The 23,312-nt window shown below is 45.0% G+C and overlaps 2 protein-coding genes across 4 annotated transcripts; one reads left to right on the top strand and one right to left on the bottom strand.

Moving 5' to 3' along the window:
* The first annotated feature begins 1,716 nt into the window (after nucleotides 1–1,716).
* SNF8 (SNF8 subunit of ESCRT-II) lies at nucleotides 1,717–11,700 on the top strand. 2 transcript variants are annotated; one of them, XM_034756163.1, is made up of 9 exons: nucleotides 1,772–1,856; nucleotides 2,481–2,531; nucleotides 2,782–2,836; nucleotides 5,535–5,673; nucleotides 6,289–6,393; nucleotides 8,830–8,902; nucleotides 10,244–10,385; nucleotides 10,676–10,750; nucleotides 11,454–11,700. In XM_034756163.1, exons 4-9 carry the CDS (start codon nucleotides 5,535–5,537, stop codon nucleotides 11,589–11,591), a joined length of 672 nt encoding a protein of 223 aa, XP_034612054.1. In that variant the 5' UTR covers nucleotides 1,772–1,856; nucleotides 2,481–2,531; nucleotides 2,782–2,836; the 3' UTR covers nucleotides 11,592–11,700. The 2 variants fall into 2 exon arrangements, with proteins under 2 accessions (XP_034612053.1, XP_034612054.1); XM_034756162.1 differs by lacking the exon at nucleotides 2,782–2,836 and having other exon boundaries at nucleotides 1,717–1,856.
* A 426-nt stretch (nucleotides 11,701–12,126) lies between these two features.
* On the bottom strand, nucleotides 12,127–22,639 carry UBE2Z (ubiquitin conjugating enzyme E2 Z). Of its 2 annotated transcripts, XM_034755970.1 has the most exons (6): nucleotides 22,432–22,639; nucleotides 20,500–20,687; nucleotides 18,961–19,072; nucleotides 17,962–18,074; nucleotides 17,179–17,269; nucleotides 12,127–14,547 (listed from the first exon to the last, which is right to left on the bottom strand). In XM_034755970.1, exons 1-6 carry the CDS (start codon nucleotides 22,495–22,497, stop codon nucleotides 14,377–14,379), a joined length of 741 nt encoding a protein of 246 aa, XP_034611861.1. In that variant the 5' UTR covers nucleotides 22,498–22,639; the 3' UTR covers nucleotides 12,127–14,376. The 2 variants fall into 2 exon arrangements, with proteins under 2 accessions (XP_034611861.1, XP_034611860.1); XM_034755969.1 differs by lacking the exon at nucleotides 22,432–22,639 and having other exon boundaries at nucleotides 20,500–20,910.
* Nucleotides 22,640–23,312: the final 673 nt, after the last annotated feature.

Genomic DNA, 23,312 nt, shown 5'->3' on the forward strand with positions numbered 1-23,312 from the left:
ATCGTTTCAGGCATCTGGGGCAGCTGGCAGAGAGGTAAGTCACTGAGGGGCTGGGGACACCCCAGCCAGTGGCTCCTACCCTGAGTCGGGATCAGCTGCTAGTCCCGGCTGGGCTGGAGGCAGGAGAGGATGGGACTTCCTCTTCCCCTGCAAGGAATGGCTGTGGCTGTGTCAGAACCCCCCCCCCCCCCAAAAAAAACCTCCCCCAGCTGCAGGAAGCTTAGCATTCTCCCCTGCTTCCCGCCCCCATTGCGCCACAGGTGTGGGGGGAGGGGTCACTGTACAGGGAACTGCTCCCCCATCCACTCAACCCCAGTGCATCCCTGACCTCCCATATCCAGACACACCTACCAAGCCTCATGCAGTACATCCAGAACCCCCCCTAGCCCTTCAGACTCGAACCCCACCCCACTGAACCTCAATCCCTGCATCTGGAGCTGCCCTTCACCCAGACCCCCTGCCTCCGGATCCCCATCCCTGCACCCCCACTGAGCTCCCTGCAGTCAAACCCCCACCCTGATGCCCCACCCTGAGTCCCCACATCCAGACCCCATGCCACCAATCCCCACTCCCCCAGCACTCAGACCCCCTGCTGAGACCCCCAGACCCAGACCCCTCCACTGAGCCCCAACTACCTTCACCTGGAAGCCCCTGCTGAGTCCCATTGCCCCTGCACCTGGAACCCGCCCCCCACAAGCCTCTGTGCATCCAGATCCCCCCACACCTAGACTCCCCACTGAGCTGCCTGCACCCAGATTGTCCCACACAGAATCCTCTCATCCTACTCCTGGATCCCCCCACTCTGATCCCCTCCACACTTGGATCTTGCCTGGTTGAGCCCGCCTGCCCCACACCTGGTGTGCTTGGCACAGAGGGGCAGGGCCCCAGGGTGTTTCTGGGGCAGGCCCAGGCCTTGTACTGTGTCAAGGTCGGGTGCAGCCTCACCGCTGAGTCTGTGTCCCGGGAGGGGCGGGGCGGGGGGCTACAGGATGACCTCCCACCTTCATACAGCCTGTGGCCTGTGCTTCCCCACTGCCATGCTGGAGCCACTGCATTTATTTATTGACACATAAAACTTGCAGAATTTTAAAATATTGTGTGCAGCATTTTTAATATTTTGGTGCAGAATGCCCTCAGGGTACATTGCCGAGTAGACAGACCCATAGAGTTTGAGGGAAGGCAGGGGGTACAGTGAACCCGTCAGGGCTGAGGTCAGGGGAAGGAAGGAAGGAATCAGAGAACTGCAGGGGGCAAGTGGGACTGAACCTCCTCTGCTGATCATTTTGAGGGTGCCAGTGGAATTGGTGTCTCAGGAATCGGGGGCGTCAGCCCCCAGATTTTGGAGGGGATGGTAGCAGGATTATCCCCCCCCCCCCACGCTCAGGAGTTTGGTAGGAGGGGAGATTAGACTCCAACACCCAAGATTTTGGTAGGAAGTTGATCCCCAACATTTGGGGGGGGTACAAATTGGTATGAGCCCCTCCCCCAGGATTTGGGGTGGTATGAGCCCCTCCCCCAGGATTTGGGGGTACAAGGGGGTATTAGCCCCCCCAGGATTTTTGGTAGCAGAGGGATTAGCCCCACCCCTAGAATCTCGCGGGGGGGGGAGGGGAATGAACCCCCTCCTGCGAGAAGGCGCAGGCGCATTGGCTGGGGGGGAGTTGGCCCCACCCCTTTAGAATGGGGGAGCGGGAAGGAAGAAGCCACTTCCGGTCGCAGAGAGATGACGTGACCCCGAGGCATTTCCGGTTCGGGAGCCCCCAGAGCGTGTCCCGGGAGCCGGGCGGTTCCCCGCCGCCGGGATGCACCGGCGGGGGGTGGGCGCGGGCGCCATCGCCAAGAGGAAGCTGGCGGAGGTGAGAGCCGGGGCCGCGCCCCCCCCCTTCAGCCCCACCCCAGATCCGGGGGGGCCGAGACACCCCCCCGCCCCCACATCCTCGGCAGGGGCTGAGACCCCCCCACCTTCACCGGGGGTCGCCCCGGACCCAGGGGCGCCCCGGCCCCCCTGCCCTAGTTAACGGGGGTGCTGAGTTCCATTCCTCCCACTCCATCCTGGAGAGGCTGAGCCCTTTTTCCCCTCAAGCAAAGGGGGTCTGAATTCTCCAGACCCTTGGGGAGTTGAGAGTCTGTACCCCCTGCCCTAAATTCAGCTGGGTCTGAGTACCCCTTTTGACAACTTAAACCCTGCTGGTGTCATCCTCCCTCCTCCCCCAGCAACTTTGAAACTACTGGTTCTTTTCTCCAAAGCCACTGGCTGTAGGACACCCCTGTCACCAGGAGTATCTTCTCTCTTGAAGATAAAGGGTTGGGGGGTGGGGGGCAAGTCGGGGATGGGTTTTCTAGTTTAAAATGCAGATGTACTTCAGAAATGGTGGTGGCATTGGTGGGGGACCCTGCAGAGGAGAAGTGGTCTCAGCCCATGTGGGACCTCTGAAAAACTTAAATAAAATGATTAGGGGATTTTTTTTAAAATCTCCTAGGCCAAATACAAGGAGCGAGGGACGGTTCTGGCTGAAGACCAACTGGCTCAGGTGAGACACTGGCTCCAGGTTGAGTGTGTAAGGACTATTGCTGGTATGCGGTGGACTTGAAAGTTGGAGGGATGTGAGGTTTTTGCAGCATGCTCTGAAACTGGAGCTGTCCACCTATTTATTATTGTGGCTTGATGCGGTGATGTTGGTGGAAAAACAAGAGTACTGCACCTGTTAGTTTTACCTGATTTTAGGCTGGAAATCTGGAAGTCATGGGTGACTGTGAATCCTCTTCCCACTTACGTTTTAGGGCCCTTCTTCACAACAAGAACTATGCTTAGAACTTCTTCTTCAGTGTGCACCAGGTAGGCTTTCCAGATCTCCGCCCCCACCCCCAAAACAACCTCAACAGTCTTTTCAGTTGGCTTTCCACCCCTTATCTTGCCTCCTGTGCAAGGTTGGTATTTTCCTGGGAAAAACTAGTTTAGGGCAGCTTAATCCCAGTTTAAACTGGGAAGTGGGGAAAAATAATTGCTCCAGTGTCCAGCAAGCCCAGAACGAACCTTTTCAAACTTTGGATACATCCATTCAAAAGCTCTGTCGATCCACTACATCAGAGTTGGTCCATTACAGAACACTGCATGACCAAATGGACCTGAACTAGTAGGCTGCAAATCTGCATGCTTCTGCTTGCTTAATGCCTTAAGCCTACAACTCTGCATTATTGGCGTCTTCATATAATCCAGTGTCTTTGACTTTTGTTTGTAATACTGAAATGAGTCATTACATATATAGCGTCCTTGAGGAAAATACTGAACCAAAATGTACAGACATTCTGTTGTTCGGTATTTCAATTACCTCTATTTATTATTGCACCCGTGGCAGTTTTACTTCTTATTTGTACGACCTTAAATTAATCTCTGCATCGACTGTCTTATGTAACCACAATTTGAATATGTAATGAAAACTAAGTATAATATGGTGTGCGTTAATGAAACAGTTTCTAAAATAGAAAATGCCTTAAATTGGGCCTAATTAGTTTTTTTCGGGGACAGTAAAAAAAAATATGATTTTACGTGGTGAAAACTGTCCCTGGTAAATGCTACGCCATCCCTGCTCTATTGTGGACTACTCCATTATTTAAATATATATTTAAACAAACAAAGGATTCTGACTTCTCATTATGTTTCTCCTGTGAGCAGTCTTCTCTTGTCATATCCTCCATCTAAGATCCCTATGGTAATTGTCTTCTTATTTTTTAAACGGCTCCAGAGGCAATCCTGGAAATTACAGCCCGGTAAACCTAACTTTAATACCAGGAAAACTGGTTGAAACTGTAGTAAAGAACAGAATTATCAGACACATAGATGAACACAGTATGTTAGAGAAGAATCAATGTGGCTTTGGCAATCATGCCTCGCCAATCTATTAGAATTCTTTGAGGGTGTCGTCAACCCTGTGAACAAAGATATTCCAGTGGATACAGTGTACTTGGACTTCTAGAAAGCCTTTGAAGTCTCTCACCAAAGGCTCTTAAGCAAAGTAAGGAGTCCTGGGATAAGAGGGAAGGTGCTCTCAAGGATCAGTAACTGGGTAAAATATAGGAAACAAAGGGTAGGAATAAATGGTCAGTTTTCACAGTGGAGCAGTAAATAGCGGGAGTCCCCTCAGGATCTGTACTTGGACCAAGGCTGTTCAACATATTCATAAGTGATCTGGAAAAAGGGGTAAACAATGAGGTAGCAAAATTTGCAGACAGTACAAAATTACTCAGATAGTTCTATCCAAAGCTGACTGCAAAGAGTTACAAAGGGATCTCACAAAACTGTCCGACTGGGCAAGAAAATGACAGGTGAAATTCAATGTGGATAAATGCAAAGTAATGCACCTTGGAAAACATAATCCCAACTAGACATACAAAGTGTTGGGGTCTAAATTAGCTGTTATCACTCAAGAAAGAGATCTTGGAGTCATTGTGGATAGTTCTCTGAAGATATTTGCTCAAATGTGCAGTTACAGTCCAAAAAAGTTAAGTGCTAGGAAAGGGACAGATAAGGCAGAAAATATCAAATGCCACTACATAAATGCATGGTATGCCCACACCTTGAAAACAGCATGCTGTTCTGGTTATCCCATCGCAAAAAAGATATATTAGAATTGGAAAAAGTATAGAGAGAGGCAACAGAAATGATATGGGGTATGGAACAGCTTCCATATGAGGAGACATTAAAAACATTGGGACTGTTCATCTTAGAAAAGAGATGATTAAGGAGGAATACAATAGAGCAGTGGTTCTCAGACTTTTGTATTGGTGGCCCCTTTCACATACCAAGCCTCTGAGTGTGACCCCCCCCATATAAATGAAAAACACTTTTTAATATATTTAACACCATTATAAATGCTGGAGGCAAAGCTGGGTTTGGGGTGGAGGCTGACAGCTTGCGACCCCCCCATGTAATAACCTCATGACCCCCTGAGAGGTCCCAACTCCCAGTTTGAGAACCCCTGCGATAGAGGTCTATAAAATCATGAATGGGCTGTAGAAAGTGAAGAGGGAAGTGTTATTTATCCCTTCACATAACACAAGAACCAGGAGTCTCCCAATGAAATTAATAGGCAGCAGGTTTAAAATAAACACAAGGAAGCACTTCACACAATGCACCGTCAGCCTGTGGAACTCATTGCTGGAGGATACTGTGAAGGTCAAAAATATAAACTGGATTCAAAAAAGAATTAAGACTCCATGCTGTGGGTGTTCCTAAACCTCTGACTGTCAGAAGCTGAGAGTGGATGACAGGAGATGGGTCACCTGATTATTCCCGTTCTGTCACTCCCTCTGAAACTTCTTGCACTGGCCTTTGTTGGAAGACAGGCGACTGGGCTAGATGGACCATTGATCTCACCCAGTATGGCTGTTCTTGTGTCTGTGTAGGTTAGACAGGGACCTTGTCATGCTTCGTACCAGTGCCATGCTGTGCTTCTCGAAAGCCGTACTGTTTTATATAATGTTATAAAGCAAGTGTTCAGTCATAGATGCTTCCCCTCTTCACTCGTCACTTACAGATGTCTAAGCAACTGGACATGTTTAAGACCAACTTAGAAGAGTTTGCCAGCAAACACAAGCAAGAGATTCGTAAAAATCCCCAGTTTCGGGTCCAGTTCCAGGACATGTGTGCAACCATCGGAGTGGATCCATTGGCATGTAAGGAATATATGCTGGAGAGGTTTAATGCTGAATGTCGTGATTGAATTTGGAGACCAATTGTATTTTCTTTGCTGGGGAAAATCTCTCATTGAAGTTGATAGGAGCGATGCTGAGTAAAGATGGTGGGATTTGGTACTTTGGGCCTGTAAACTGATGGGCTGTTTTGCCAGCCTGGGAAGGGACGCAAGCACCAGGCCTAAGTCCTTTTAAGGCCTTTCCTTTAGGACATGTTTTATTTGAACAAAAAAGACACGAACAACCCAAAACAAAGCAACTCAGCTGACAAATGTGACTTCCTCTGGCTGACAGCCTGGAGCCTAAGAGGACACATCCTTATATATCTTGCCTACCCTGTGATAAGAGCTTCCTTAACTCCTTCTGGGCTGCTGCATCACCTTATCGCAAGGCCCAATCCTGCAAACCCTACAGAGTACAGTGCTTGTGACTGAGAGTAACCCTACCGCCATCAGTAAGGCTCAGATCCTCCAAGGTATTTAGGAGCCTAAATGCCTTGGAGGATCTTGGCCAAAGTGCTTGCAGGATTAGGCGGTTAATGAAGAATAGTGTTAAAGCTTAATCTGATTCTCCCTCCCCCCCCCACTTCCTTTGCAGCTGGTAAAGGATTCTGGTCAGAAATGCTGGGAGTTGGAGACTTCTACTATGAGCTGGGTGTTCAGATTATTGAAGTTTGTCTAGCTCTGAAGCACAGAAATGGAGGTAAGGACTCTACATCTTTGCCTCTTGAGCACAGGAGCAAATACTGGCTTCCGCCAGTTGTATGTTACAGGGTGCTTCTGGAAACCGAGCCACGCTTGGTAAGATGATCAGTGTGTGGCGTACTTTCTCGGGTTTCAGAAGTGCTGAGAAAATGGTTTTGGCTTTGTCTCCACTCCAATAGAAAAGGGTGGTTTGGTTTTTACAGCAAGGTAGCTAACACACACACAGCTTTTGTTTTTTTCTTAAAAAAAACCCGTTGGAGGCAGGGTGGATAAAAATCAGTGATTGGGGGGGGAAATTTTTTTTTTAAATAAAATGCTTTTTGAGGAAAAAAAACAATCTAAAGGTAGGTTTAATTAAGATACATTATAGCTCAAAGATATCTCATCATGGAATAGGGATTATAAATTCTAATTCTGTAGTATGAGACAATATATTCATGTCATGTTTAAGAAAAGTTTTGTAAATGAGTTCCAATAGTTCATGGATTAGGGACCCAATGTTATGGGGTTCCAGGGGCTTCTGTATTGATTATTTAGGTTAATCTTTCTATCTACCCACTAGGACTCAGTGCTCAGTCTAGAAGATGATATCAGAGATGCTTAGTTTTGCAGTTCTCAAACTGTGGATTTGTGGCTCCAGAGATAACTTGTTTGTTAACAGCAAAAGTGTTTTTAAATAAATAGAGGTGAGAAATAACAGACCTCAACTCTATTGTCCCTCTGCAAATTTGTGTACACCGAGTCAATCCCTTACCTTTCTCTACAAGTGCAAAGTTTCAAAAAGTTCAATGAATAGAAGATTGTTGGGGATGGAATAGATCTGGATAAGGAGAAGAAATCTGGAGATAAATGTGAGATGCGAGGGACATATGCTTTTTTGTTAAAATATTATGTTTGCTGTTGAAGAAAAAAATCCAGAATACTTACTGTTGTTTTAGTTAAAACAATTTAAACATCTGTCTGGTGATGTTCTCCTCCTAATACAGCATGGCAAGAAAATCCTCCAAATATTAATGATTAACTTGTTGAATTGGAGATATTTATGAAGTCATTGGGAGGTGAACTATCTGCTTCATTTACCAAAGGTAATTGAAGCAAATAACCAAACAATCGTTCATTCTCTGATATAGCTGTAAAACTAATCTGAAAGCTTTCAAAATAAATCACTGTTTAAAAATGTATAGTGTATACTTTCTAAAAATGAAACCTACGTCTATCTCTGAGTTGTGATGAATATGTATTAAGGTAATAACCAACAAGAATGCACTTTTATGTAGAAAACCGTGATTTAAATCAAATCCACCCTGGTTGGAGGCAAGGCTCTGTAGCTTTTTGCTCGGTGAGCTGAATTGTGGGTGGGAGGGGATAGTGTTGATGTTGCCTAGCTACAGTGCAGTAAAAGCTTCCTCCATGCAGTCACAGATAGGATTTTATAGTGAAATAGCGAATGTGTGTTCATTATTACAATGTAAACTTCCCACACCTTTTTTTAGCAGCAAAGACACCACTTAATGCCATAAAATGTTAGGTGACCCTGTAGCAGTACCTCAAGTTCATAGCAAGGATTGGAGGATTAGTAATTGATTTTTATTTTTTTTAAACTATACATAGACACACATGGGGGGAGAAGGGGGGAAATGAATTTCTAGCCCACTATTGCTAAATAATTTGACACAACTCTTATTTTAAAGAACTGACCTGATATCCTGTGAAGTAAAAGTAATAAATAAGGGCCTGATTTAGAAATACTTTTGACAGCTAGAGTAAGCAACTTACTATGCAAGCATTTATTGTAAGGTAACATCATGTGTATGGCATCTGCTGTTAGTTTGTACTGCAATAGCGGCTAGCAGCTCCAGTTTTGGACCAGAACTCTATGGTGGTAGGTGCTGGACAAATACAGAACAAAAAGACAGTCCTTGCCCCCAAGGAGCTAACAGTCCATTTTTTAATGAATTAGATGTGCCTGATCAATTAATGGGAGAAAACAGCAACTAACTCCGCCGTACTCTCAATCTGGGAATAGAAATGTTTAGACATTTAATATCCTACCTAAAGTTGTGAAATCGAATACAGTGAAAAACAGATTAAAATGACTACGGCAATGAAAGGAACATGTAAGATAATTATCAGGGGGTAGCCGTGTTAGTCTGTATCTACAAAAACAACAAAGAGTCTGGTGGCACCTTAAAGACTAACAGATTTATTTGGGCATAAGCTTTCGTGAGTAAAAACCTCACTTCTTCGGATGCATTCGGATTACTCACGAAAGCTTATGCCCAAATAAATCTGTTAGTCTTTAAGGTGCCACCAGACTCTTTGTTGTTTATGTAAGATAATGGTGAATGTGAAAAGGAAATTCAAGTGATCTCTAATGCTAGCAGAGGAACCTTTGCTCTGTATTAACATCTCCTCCCTCATTTGTTCTCTCTAGGTCTCATAACCCTGGAGGAACTTCATCAGCAAGTGCTAAAGGGAAGAGGGAAGTTTGCCCAGGATGTCAGCCAGTGAGTATCTGCTTGAACTGTGTTATAATCAAAGGGAGCCTGAAAACAGCATGAATAAAAAGTGACAGTTAATATAGGCAGGCACCTGAAGGTTCTGCTGCTGCTAATAGGACCCCAGATAGCTCCATAATTATAAGTCTTTCAGTAGTGAGTCCATAATTAAGGTTGCAAGCAATGCCCGATTATAACTGATATGCCTGCTGGAGGAGCCCAGCACAGTTCCTGCCCCCTTCCCTCCTCTCAAGATTACGTTATACAAAATATTCTTAGGATAGCTTAGATACTCAGTTAATAAGAATCCATATTTGTGGATAACAGTTGCAAATCATACATTAAGACAAATTACCCTGAAGTCCTACAAGTGAAACATTAGCTCAGTCTGTATTGCAATGTAAACCGTCTGCACTTGCATCGAGAACTGAGACTTAAGTTTGGGTTTTTTTATTTTTGACTTTACATTGCATGTACATTGAGTTACTTAAGAGGACTGCTAAGATAGGGAAATCTGTATTTAGTATCAAGAACAGGAGTACTTGTGGCACCTTAGAGACTAACAAATTTATTTAAGCATAAGTATAAGCTTTTGTGGGCTTACAGACTAACACAGCTGCTACTCTGAAACCTGTATTTAGTATGTTAAGTGTCACCTCTTATGAAAATTAGATTCATACTTTTGCCACAGATTCACTTGAACAGTGAAAATAGACTGAGTTTCACTTTAACAGTGAAAATAGACTGAGTTTCACTTTCTTCTCCTGCATTAGCAAGGTGTTACTGTGTACCAGTCCCCAACCTGCTAGAGAGTATTACTTGAACAAATAACCTAGTTTCTACTGAACTTCCATTATTTCTGCTTGGAGACCTTTCTGTTGATAGGGTTTGCAAAAGGTTGTCTTACAGGATCTGAATTTTGGGCCTGATGTTGTCTTTTGAATCTTTATTTTGGCAATTTATACAAGTCCTGTGAACTCAAACTCTAAGTGTTCTAGACAGTTGTGGAATGAGTTCACTCAAACAATTTTAGTGACCCTCTCGCGATCCTGTTGGAATCAGAGCACACCTTAAGATTGCTTGCCTTCCTTCCATTTTTCAGTTGCTGCTGCCTCTAAGTATGAATGAAAAATTAAACAAACAGCTGACTTTTCGGAGATGCTTAGCATGAGAAGAAATTACTGTAGCCACTTAACGTGCAGGGTTGGCCTCTGCATTTCATTTCAGACCTTAACTTTGCCACTTGTACAGCTGTTGTCCCTTATTTACTACATCACTTAGTGTCCGGTTCAACGGAAGAGCAAAAGCTTTTCTTTTAAAGTCTTATATTCACTCCCACCGCCTCTTCAGGGACGATCTCCTCCGAGCTATCAAGAAGCTGAAAGTTCTGGGCAGTGGCTTTGGGATTATTCCTGTCGGAGGGACGTATCTGATCCAGTCTGTACCAGCTGAACTGAACATGGATCACACAGTGGTTTTGCAGCTGGCCGAGGTATTGTGGCAAGAGATTCTTTAGTATAAGCTACCGTAAGGGGCCATAGGGTACCCTTGAGACACTAGGGCGGGCTCCGTGGATAAGGAATAGATGGTATGAAGAGTGTAAATTCGAATGTGAGCAAGAACCTAAGGTCTCAGCTTGTAAAGATATGAACATGTAGGCAAGTAGACTTTCCAAAACATGAACTCTGATATTAAGTCCTGCTCATTAGCAGCTAGTAAAGAGCTTTAACTGTGCCCTGAAATCATTGTCCTGCAAAACACATTTTTCTTCCCTTATTTCAGAAAAAGGGGTATGTAACTGTCAGCGAGATCAAGTCCAGTTTAAAGTGGGAGATGGAACGTGCCAAGCACGTGCTGGTATGTATGTAGACCTGGTGTGGTTGGATTAAATGCCATTGTAGTAGGATTACGGTTACATTTACACTACCAGAGCCACCATAATGGTAGGAAACAGTAAAAACAGTTTAATCCCATCTAGTCTGCAAGGCTGAACCAGGGAGAAAGTAAATGGGTTTTTCACGCTGGATTTAGTGTAGCCAGGATGTGAGGTAGAATCCTCTTAATGGCAGGTCCATACCTTTTATTGGTGCTGCTGTGAACTCTGTACACCCTTCACTCCTGCCACCCTCATTTCTTGCTGGGGGATTGGGCTGCATCTTCCTTAGTTCTGTAAAATTTACTCACCAGCTCTGGCTTTGCTTCCATGGTTGTAGAATACACATTGAACATAAAATCCTCACTTACTGCATTGGGTGGGGACAGATGGAGAATGGAGATAGCTGTAGTGGAGTGATTCTTCAGTCAGGATGGCCACTTGCCCTTTAAATGTTTGTAGCGGGTGAGAACACTTCCAGTCGTGGAGGTGGTGATATCACAGTTGTCTGAACTACAAGCAGCTAGACTGTGTGGGGCAAAGGAAGCCCAGTCTAGTGCTAACTTGAGTCACGGGACTCTTCCTTCTCCTGCCTCTAGAAGAGGTTCTTGCACACTTGCGTGCGCCCTTTTTTGCAGATCCTTGTTTTCTCCGTTCAGCTTCTGAGAGCTTGGTCTGTTTTGACAGGAACACCTGCTGAAGGAAGGCATGGCCTGGCTTGACACACAAGCTCCAGGGGAACCTCAATACTGGCTGCCTGCTCTCTTTACAGAACTTTACTCTCAGGAAATCACTCCCGAGGAAGCAAAGGAGGCAATACCCTGACTGTTAAGAGGAAAACACTGAGCTGTGTGCACCTGTACATATTCTCCCTTTGCTGTTGTATTACTTGAAGTAGGACATTTAACTTTAAATAAAGTTGTTTAAAAAAGTCCCTAGGTTTATCCATTTAATTGGTCAAAATTATACATTAGATTTTCAGCAACCTTTACCATCAGTGTGATCTAAAGGGCTAAACTAGATCAGAGGGGTAGCCGTGTTAGTCTGAATCTGTAAAAAGCAACAGAGGGTCCTGTGGCACCTTTGAGACTAACAGAAGTACTGGGAGGGTGCAAGAGGTGAGGTTCTTACCCACAAAAAGCTTACGCTCCCAGTATTTCTGTTAGTCTCAAAGGTGCCACAGGACCCTCTTGCTTAGAGCACTGGAGTGATTCTACCTCCTTAAAGGGTAAATTCCACTGGAAGCTTTTATCAGCTGTGGAGACAAACTGTCCCCACCAGCATCCCTGCTCTGCTGAAGTGTTTTAGGAAGCTACTGTAAACTCAAGTCACTTCCCCATGAAAAATACAATAGTCTAGATTCTGCCAAAACAAACTTTATTGCACAAAAAAAAAACTTATGTACAATTGTATATAAACAAGGTGTTTTATAGTGACTCTTGTGCATATATTTTCAAATCCTTAGGTCTAAAATTCTGTCACTAAACCATGTCTGCCTAGAGCAGTCATTGAGGATTGTCACTTTGAAATGGAAACATTCAGAAACAGCAGGACGGGTAACAGCGCTATAAAACGAATACGTTTACAGCCACATGCTTAGGTGAATGGTGTCCACAGTAAGGCATTGTGTGTGTGTGGATGGTAATGCCACATGCACCACATACATATTTCTGAACCAGATCTGCCTTATGAAGGCATTAGAGGCCCAGCTCTAACCCATTTTAAAGTGGGGATACTATTGATTTATGGAAACCGTGAAATTTACAATGGGATTAAACAGGCATCACAGTAACACAGCTCATGACTTCTCATACTGATATGCCTCCATGAAACCCTTATATCAAGGAATAAACTGCTGTATTTACTTCCATCTGGGGTGTCCTATGCGAGTTTCCCCTTCAGAGAAGATAGGGTTCTATTCTAACCCATACCAATGACAGACCCAAGGTGAGATTTTGTTTGAGGGGGGAGAAAAAAAAAAAAGTTGAGTTGTTAAATGGCACCTTGAATTTGGGAATGTTTCCATCTTTCAACTTCTCAAGGCTACTTAAGCAGCAGGAGGCAGGCTTCTGAAAATTTATAATAGTTGATATTCTACATAAACAATCTGTATTGAAAATAATTCACCAACACATGGGACGTTGAAAACAACTGCAATTCGATCTACAAAAAGACAATTTTTTTTAGAACAAAGTTACCTGGCCTGGAGTGTCTTTCCATGCCACACTAAATCGGAGAAAGGATTACTGCAAAGGAATTATTGGGGGTGTGTGGGGAAGGTTGATGCACCATAGTATGTGCTCAACTTTTAATCAATGCTCTTGTAAAACAAGATTAAGCCCTTCATCTGGGGAGCATTTTACCATCCAGTTTGGTGGTAACAAAATAAAATCAATCAAGCCTATTTATCTGCCTGCTTGATCTGGGTATGTTTCATCTCCACACCCCTTACTTTAAATACATCCTTGATGTAATGGCACATGTAGCCAGACGACACCTGCCCAAGAGGTATGAATTGCTCAAAGTGAGACTCTGCTGTTAGAGCGATCAAAGCTTTAAGAACTAGTTTTACCACTGGCCAAGTTTGGCAAGGGAATGTTCTGCTGTTATTGACATTCACTCCTCCCCTTCTCTGTAGAACTCCATCAGAAGATGGCTTCCTGCTTATAAACGTCCCTTATCCTAGCATTTAATTTGTCCTGGATCGAAATATTAGCAGAAAAAGAAAAATCAAAACACTGACTTCAGGGGCTGAAAGCAAACAGCAGTCAAGGAAACAGCACTTCCATTTAGAAGAGCCAAAGTAGAACATGTCAACTCCAATCAAGATCATAAAAAAAACCAAACCAAACCTCGGTGTGTGTGTGGGGGGGGGTTGTTTAAAAAGAACGAGTGATTTTCTCTCCAATCTTTCCAGGGTAAAAGCATCTGCTCTTGATTTATAAGCTTTTACGGCTTGCATCCATTTCTCCCCCCTCTTCCACCTAAAGTCCAGCCAGCAAAAGCCACCCAGGGACTGGATGAAGCTTTCAGAAAGAAGCCTAGACTCCACCCTGTTTATCTTTGGTCTGTCTAGAAGAGACATCAGTGGGTAGATGGGCATATGCAGAGCACCTGTGCTCCACCTCTCCCCAGACAGAAGTTAACCCTGGGTAAGCAGCAAGTGGGCCCCTTAGTATTATGGGCTCCACTCAAGTGCTCCCACAGCTCTGGTCCTTGGGAATTCAGCGTGGCCAGAGGGAAGGGCACATACTGGCTATTTAAGAACAGAAAAGCTGTAAAACGGACTTGCATTCTACATCTCATTGTTTTAATCCAATAAAGAAAAAAAAAAGCCACCCAGTGTAGGTGTTTCCAAAATAACCTGATGCCACATGCTCCAGCTTTCTAGCATAGGAAGTACCTTTTAGAGTAGCCTGTCACAAGCTTGGCTTTGTCTACCATGAAGTCCTCTTGTTTGGTATCCACCAGCGCATTAAAGGAGACAGAAGACCTCGTCCAGCTCTAGCCACTCTGGGATTGGCTTGGTTCTCAAGTCTGTCAGGGGTAATTCTAGAGTTCGAAGACAGAACCATCCCCAGGATTGGGTTTCTCACTTAGCGAGAGACCTCTAAGCCTTGGAGCTCCCTTGAGTGTCCGTCTCTGTCTCCGAGGAGCTGCTGTCAGAGTCTATTTCTACATTCTCCTGCTGGTGTTTCTCTTGCACCTTCAGCCGAATACCTTGCAAACGGATTAATAGGGACTGATAGTCAAAGTGGCCTCGTTTCTCACCAAAAGGATCCTGGGGGGAAAACATGCAAGATTTAGAGAGACACTTGTACGGTGCCAAAGTACATCACACTCTACGCAGCATCTATGAAATACACCCACCGCGAGGGCAGGCAACAGCAACTGAGCAGACAACTGCATGGCAAGAAGAGACATTTTGGCCAAAGACACTGGTTAAACCTCTCTTTGCCAAGTGTGTTAGGGGCTTGTCAGTGTCAATGCAGAGCATATGGGACCTTGGCTCTTTTAAACGCTCATCTGAAAAACCCAGGCAAAATAAATTTGAGGGAACTTAGTTTACCTTCCACAGCCAGATGAAGGGTTGAGTGGACACTAGTTGGATTTGAACCAGAGTTTCAAAGAACTGATGAATTGGTCTCAGGCAGGAGGGAGTGACAGTCTCAGTAGGAAAGACTACGGACTTAGTTACTAACACCTCGCATAGAGGCTTTTTAAAGGAAGGCAAGTATCATTATCCCCATTTTACAGATGGTGTAACTGAGGCACACAAGTGACCAGACTTGCCTACAGTCACTCACAGCAGCAAACAGGCAAGAGAGATTTAGCTCCTACTCGCACACCCTGACAGGACCACATTGGCAGAGCGATTGGGAGGAAGCTTGCACTGCCCATGCTGTACCTGCTCTGGGATCAATAAGATGACGTTAGACTCCAAAACTGAAAAGCCAGCTTCTTTCCCAAACATTATGCTCATGTGGGGAAGCTGACGACGACACTGACCCCAACATTTTGGAATGGCTTTGTTTTCACACCGTTCATTCTTTTATCTACGGTTCATCCAATGAAGTGTCTATGCTACAATTTATGACGGTTGGGGACAGGAACACAGCAATCGCTACCACTGTAAGACCAGCACTGTGTGTGTACAGCGCCTAGCACAATGGGGTTCCTGGGTGCTACAGTCATAAATTGAACCTCTGCTCCTTGCAGCTGCAGCAGTTATGACCGTAGAATGTGATCGGTGCCATTCCCGGATAACCCCGCAAGTCATGTGGTTTTTACATGACAGCCTCTAGTCGCTGTACTAAAGATTCCAACTGATGAGAGTCAGACAGTGTTGCCTGGTGGCACTGTTCAGTCCAAACACAAGCGGTCTGCTTTTGTCAAGCATTGTGGGTGCTCTAATTTTATGGATTACGGGCTGTTTGTTGACAATAAAGGGAATGGGTAGAAGTTAGGGAGGTGGTTCATTTTACAACCTCTTTCATCAATGGTGATATCTTTTAATGATATTAGAAGCTTCTTCTGTTCTATTCATACCGAAATATCTTCGCAATCAGCAGTAAGGGGAAAAAAAACCCAGAGTTTTTTTCTGATGAGCGGCTCAGGAGCAGTGCTAGGAAAAGCTCAGTGGTTTGTACTGGGTCAGCGAAATCAATGGAAATTGAAGGCACTCGGCACCTCAAGGGACCGGGCCTCAGCAAAGCACCTTTGATTCCTCACTTAGGCTACTGCAGATAAAAATTACAAGAGTTACTAGCTGGTTCTCAGGATTGGAGAGCGGGAAGAAACCTCTCCCCCACGTCTCAGGATTGTATTGCATAATTACTAAGTAACATAGCGATGGGGCCCTTAAGAAGAGATTAGCAGCATCGCGGGAGTTTTAGGATTTCCTCTAAAGCACCCAAAATAGCCAGAACCAGCAGAAAAAATACCAGCTAGCTAAACCTTTGGTAGGGACATAGGAACTGCCCTACTGGAATCACACCATTGTCCAAGCGGTGGTGGTAATTTCCTATTCTCTTAGCATGAGTCAGAGGCTAGACCAGTGGTTCTCAACCTATTTATCATTGTCGGCCACATATGTGGCCCGCATCCAATACTACCTGTATGGCCCTGATCCACATGAAGAGAAAATACAAGCACATTTAAGCTGGTGTATTCTGCCCCCCCCCCCCCCCCCCCCTTCCTGGCTTTCAGAGGAAACTTTCAAATGAAGTACAATTGGCACTAACAGAGAGAGAATTAAGCAGACACTTAGGGTAGGTCTATACTTACCGCCAGACCCGGAGGTAAGCAGTCGATCTTCTGGGATCGATTTATCGCGTCTAGACAAGACGCGATAAATCGATCCCGGAAGTGCTCGACGTCGATGCCGGTACTCCAGCTCGGCGAGAGGAGTACGCAGCATCGACGGGGGAGCCTGCCTGCCGCATCTGGACCCGCGGTAAGTTCAAACTAAGGTACTTCGAATTCAGCTACGTTATTAACGTAGCTGAATTTGCGTACCTTAGTTCGAAGTGGGGGATTAGTATGGACCAGGCCTTAGTACACTGTTTTTCCCCCTCACACAAACAACAATAGGAATTTCTCATAGCCTTATTTCACGGCAGATGTGAAATCAAAGCACATGTCTGGAGAGAATTTAAGAAATTCTACCCTTCAACGAACTCCCATTCTCCTCCCTCCTAAATTAGCCATGTCTAGAGGCAAGCTGATTACCTCCTTCAGCCAAGGTTGCCAGGATAAAAAAGAGCTGTGGCCCCATTCTCAGCAAGCAGATATCACTTTACACCACAAAGTTGGCATATCACCACTTTCATTTCTTACAACCTAACAGGTCATTAAACTGTGCCCTTCTAATGAAGTCGTAGCATGGAAAGGAGGGTTGCCAGCTGCTTACCTGCATTGTCTGTCCTTGGAGGTGAAGCCTCTCTTTGCACGCACCCTCGTAGAAGTCAAAGTATTCCATGAAAGACTTCTCCATAACACCCCTGGAACGCCACAAAAGAGCACATGGTCAATGCAGAATGAGCGAGCATTTAAGCAATGGACTCATCACCTCGTGGCCCATGAGACTCCATTCAGTTAAGCAAACCTGTCATTCATCTAATCCACAACACTCCTTAAAATGCCTTCAACATTTACGAAGATGATCCAAGCGTTCAAAAAAAATCTGCCCTGGCAACTGAGGTAACCATTCCATTGCTCAGTGGAACCTCAGCCACATGGGGTTTGCATTAACTTGTGTCACTACCCTGACTGAATCACACCATACAGGAACAAGAGTGTGCAGGAGAGGAGGTCACATAGCAACTGGATGTATAGTGAGACAAAAGCAGGGCCGGGAACAAGTACAGGGGCTGTATAAATATTATATTCGATACACATCAGGAACAATTAGCCATCCACCCGTGCAAGACAGGGACACATCATCCCCCTTCACAATATGGGAACGGGAACAGGGGGGTTTAGTGGTGCCCACGGTGACTCAGCTAGGACTGGAACTCAGGAGTTCAGAAACACCCAGAGAAGAGTTCCAGCGTATGACACTGCCCCTTCAACAGAGATCCAGCCCCTAACAGCGACTCAGCAAGTGAACACGAAGCATATAGAAGCGCCCAGTTAAAGCGGACCCTGACTGTTCAGAGCAAGGTGGGGCCAACTCCTTATCCCCATTACCTACCGTAAAGGCTCAGGACAGGGACACTTTCCTTCCAGCATGTCGCACACAGCTACTCGGATGGTCTCATGCCGAATGCACTCGTTATAGTTCTTACTATCCCCAGGGTGCCTCTCCTGTAAACGTAAATTGCTCCACTTAGTCCAGTGTGGTGTGAAGGGCTATTATCCCTTCCCCTCGGGCCAGAAGGATTTCACACTCCCCAGCGAACTCTCCTCAGATCTGCCTGCTCCAAGTACAGTGATCTAGTTTATGCTGAAAAGCTGGTAAGAGATTCCACAGGATTCGGGTAGCTGAGGAGATGGATCAACTCCGCTAAAGCCAGCACAACAGTCTCTCTCCGGGACTGAAGGCCAGGATAACCTGAGCAGTTTGGTTCACGTATGACATAACAATACCTCCCAGGGAAGCCATTTACTTTCAGCAGAGATTGACAGAACTAGAAAAAGCCCCTGCAGATATAGTCAGTTTCCTGTACGTTTCCAGTTAATTCCACTCCCTTACTTATAACGTAAATTAAAATGGGATCCGTGGCATGAGTGCCAACACTTTTTTAACCCATGCTCTGTGTATTTAAGCCAGGTGACCATTAGCACTGACAGGATAGTCCACCATAAAAATCTCAAAAGGAATTACAAACGTTTGAGCTCTTCTGCAAGTCAGGTAGTATCATATCCATTTTAATGTGGGGTAAATTGGGGCTTGGCGCAGTTAACGGATTTACTCAAGGTCACAGCAACTCAGCAGCAAAGAATGAAACAGAAAGTAGGAATCTCCCCATTCTCGAACTACTAGATAACACTCCCTTTTGCCCAGAAGTATACACTTCAACTATCATCGTTGGTATCTAACACCAAAGACTTGCATAGCCTCCGGATGACTAATTGTCTCTCTGCAAAAGGGAATTCACAGTTGGAGTGGGGGAGCGGGCGGGGGGAGAAAACACAGGAGTCAAGTCATTTCAGAACTGGAGTAAACCGTGCTCAGAATCAGAGCTATTACCTGCTCAAAGCCAGGTTCGTTGTGATAGGGGTTCTCAGTCATCAGAGACTGTATGGAGATGAGGACTGAAGAGATACTCTGTGCTGGGCTCCAAGCAGGACCAGTCCAAGTGCTGAAACATCATAAACACAGGAACGTATTTAAACCCAAGACCTACAATATGACTGAGTGACCTCCCCTTTCACCATTACCACTCTCCAAGTCAACAAATCCCAGTTTAGGAAATCAGAAAAAGCTAAGCGGGGACTACCCAGAAGGGGAAGTGGACAAGAAAAACAGGGAGCCCAAAAGAGCCCCCAATGATCTGCAGTGTTCAGAAGCTTTTATGGGTGAAGTTAGTGTTAGAATACTCAGGCAGACTTTCCCATTGCGGTAGAAGTTGGGGTTAAACCTCACTGTGTTATTCCACATGCGGGGTGCACACCCCTTTATGCAGAGGGACATTGCTAGAAAAAAAAAAATCTGCATTGGCCGCCCTTAACCCTTTTGCTATAGATCCTTCCCCCCCACTGGAATGGCAGCATTTCAAAAGAGGGATGCACTTGGCACATGAGATACTTTCTAAACCCTTTCATTTTTACTGCTCCCTTTGCCTCCACCTCCCCCTGCCTTTCAGTTTGATGCACGTCCCAAGAGCTTGAGGTGGTCAAGTGCCTCCCGCTTCAAACCCATCCCCTCCCTTCACATCAATCATCTTCCTTCCTTAAACCGTTGTTCTGTGTTTGGTCTAATTTAGACCCCAACCCTGACAGACAATGAGCATCTCCAGCTTGCACTGGTGTCACGCCGAGCTGTGCTCAAGATCATGCCCTTACATCGTTAACATGTCCGGGACGGGATGATGCGTTTGCAGGATTGGGACCATCAATACATGTTCTTTAAGCACAGTAGTCCAATTGAAGCTAATGGGACTGTTCACATGCTTAAAATTAAGCAGCTGCAGAATTGGAGCCTAAGTTTGTAAAACCGCTGTTTGAATAGGCAGTGCTCTAGTGGGGACTTAAAATAATTATACTACTCATGGTTTTGCGCCAAGAACAGGCGGAAGCAGAGAAGCAGTTAAACAGCTTTCCAGGGAGTTCTTAGTGGCTTTTTTTTTTTTTAATTTCTATTTTCTTTTTAAAAACCACACACACACACACGGGAAATTAAAACCACAAAAAAAAAAAAAAATCTACATTCAAACAATGATAAGGGTCGGCCTTCAAACCGCAAAAGCAGAAGAAATGCAAAGTTCAGGCCAAAACTCAATGGTGGGACTGGGAGATGAGATGAGTGCTGTGCTACTTAGGCAGAATGGCGTGAGAGAACAGAATTTCAGGCCTGGCTTTTGTAGGTTCAAAGAAAGTCAGAGTCGTATTTTACTACGTTTTGGCAGCTTTAAGGCCTCCATTGTACAAGTGACTTCATGCGGGATCTATGCAGGCAGACGTCACTGCAGGATTGGGACCTAAATATGCAAAGAAGGAGACACACTGCAGAGATCTGCCTGCAGCAAACTCCTGGCTTCCCCTTGAAACAGCTGAAGTCTCCTCTTACCCTAGAATACTCAGGCAGACTTTCCCATTGCGGTAGAAGTTGGGGTTAAACCTCACTGTGTTATTCCCTGTTGTCATCAGTTTGACCCTTGGTGGGTGGATGGGATAATCTGGAGGACAGCGAAACAGGAACAAGAAGAAACCCCCTTCATAAGGCGTGTCAAATGGGCCTGTGATCAATGCATGAATCTGCAAAACAAAAGCCCATCTTGCGCACCACTTCAAAATTGCGCAGCACGGTGAAATTCTCAACAAAACCGAACAAGTGCAAGAAATCCCGACACAGAGCTCACGCACAGGCTTCTCCCACAAGCACGTCATACACGGTCCACTCTTTCCCCTCCCTGCCAGACTCACTCATACCCTGAGCCACTCCTGCACATTTCTTTGCCACACCTGTGTGCGATGCGTGCCTACGTAGCCTTTTTTTTTTTTTTTTTAAACACACACACAAAGGGGCCGCGGGAGCCGCACGCCTCGCACACTTGCACATACATCCACTCCATGTCTGCACAGCCAAACGCAGAATAAACAGTACTTCATCGGAAGAGCTCGACTTTTCAAAAGTTAAAGGATTTAAAAAACAATTAACAAGAAAAAATAACATTCACCGTCTATTTCCATCCCCAACACTTTATTTTCCAACTTCTGAATTTCCGCCAGCAAGAGGATTTTGCTTGGTTTGAAGATACTGCACTGATTTGTACTTAAACGGATCGCTAACTTTCCTCAGCCAGGACCTATGGTTAGGAGCACATTCTCTCCTCACCGTAAAGTTACCTCTGAAAATCCTGATCGCATACAGGAGAAACTACTCCCCCGAGGCTATTAGTTGAGCAAGATTATTTCCTTCCGTGCTTTTTCAAATGTGATCACTTGATCAATTTTAAATGCTTTTTAACTCCTCATAATTTGCAAGAGGATGCCAATACTAAGACGCTTTAGGACATGATCAATGATATAATGCATTGTTGGAAAACGTGTGTGTATTTTCAGCTTCCAGCATCAAGTTGGGCCAAAGTTATGATTAAAATACTGAGTATATACTCAGAATATGGAGTATTCTTGTATATAGGAATTCTCCCAAAGAAATATTCCCTTGCAGTATCTTAAAACCCAAAGGCCTCAATTCAGCAAATGGTTAGTGCTGGTGGAACCTGGAAATGGAAACTTTGTTGGAGAGGTGGGAAAAGCTTGCACCAACAGGAAAACAGGCAGCAACTTCTCCTCCACTATGAGCCTCCCAGGAAACCAGTGCAGCCCAAAGAGTGGATGTCACACAGAGGCTGGGAGATGCACTGCATCAAATGCATCCTGTCAGCAGCCATTGTCTGCAAGCTTACTAGGGTATCCTGACTGCAAACTACATGGACAGGCTTCTCCCCAAAACACCTCCACTGGGGCACAGTTATGCAGGCTAGCACAGGGAGTGCAAGTTACATCTCTCTGCATCAGCTTGGGTGTGAATCATGGCCAATAGGGACACTCATCTGAAGTTTCTGATGCCACCTGACTACCACATTTACCATCCCCAGCTTCCCATATCCAATAGCTCACAGTGGAGTCAGCTGTTCCTCAAACATTTCCACTGATCGTTTTCAAGCGTTGGCAGCACGAAACCAGCAGGATTGGTGCTTTACCAAGTCACATGGCCATGGAGGTTCTACTGGATTTATCTGCAGAGCCACAGCTTATCACTTCACAAAGCCAGCTTCCTTGAAAGCCTCTTCCAGTTTTAAACACAGCCCCTTCCCACTGTCCCCAGGAAAATTTAAGCTACTTTATTCTTTTACAACCTTTTGAGGATGCTCTATGAGACTCTTCCCCCCCAAAGATGATATGGACAAGCCTTATATGGACTAAATCTTAAAGTAGCCAGCAAAACAAGATACACAGAAGGGGAGAGTTGGATCAGTTCTGGATATTCACTTACCTTAGTCATATCATGGGGGTCAGGCACAACAAACATTCCAGGGGGTGGTTCCTTATAAATGGACATGATATCCCTGCACAAAGAAAACAGGAATTAGCCATTTTCTCCCTCAGGGTCCAGCCCAATCCAAGGAACAGAACAGAGTGAGACAGAGACAGACACACACAGTGCAAAGGGGTGTATTTTAAGAAGTAAACCTGTTACTTTGAAAGCATTTTTTTTTTTTAATTTGTTGCTGCTTCATTGTTTTCTGGCTAAGCTGTTCCTGCTTATCCAGAAGAAGAGCTGTAGGAGGTAAGGAGTGCACACACTCTCAAAATATATAACAAAAGAGAGATGGAATCAGATATGACTCATTGCGAGTTGGGGACACACAGCGGCACTCCACCTCTAACAGAGGAAGAGCTCCTCCCAGTGTTGACCTGAGCTGCACACAGCCACAAAAGGATTTTCAAAAAGCCTTCCTGTTTGTAAAGAAAACTGAACTGAGCTGAAGTTTCAGCGGTATGACTAAGCAGATGAAACTTCTGAAGTGACAGGAGAACCTCATTTTCTTACCAAGTATTATTAAGTTAGTGCTTTCATCCATTTAGACTGGAAACGTAGTTTGTACCATCTTATGGTGAAGTTATAGGAGTTTTGTAACCGGCAGCAGAACAAGGATATGCAATCATTTGGCAAGCAGTGATATTTGTGATGAGGGAAGAGGAAGAATCTATTGACGTAACGCCAGTATTTATAACAAAACAACAACATATTGTTTTAAAGTTCATCAACATGCCAGACCTAATGTGAGCAATCCTTTTACAATACTGCAGTTAGACAAGGAACAGCTGAATTGATCAATTAGCACCACTCAGGCAAATGAAAGAATAGGGTGA

The sequence above is a fragment of the Trachemys scripta genome, chromosome 23 (assembly GCF_013100865.1).
Source record: "Trachemys scripta elegans isolate TJP31775 chromosome 23, CAS_Tse_1.0, whole genome shotgun sequence".
NCBI lineage: Eukaryota > Metazoa > Chordata > Testudines > Emydidae > Trachemys > Trachemys scripta.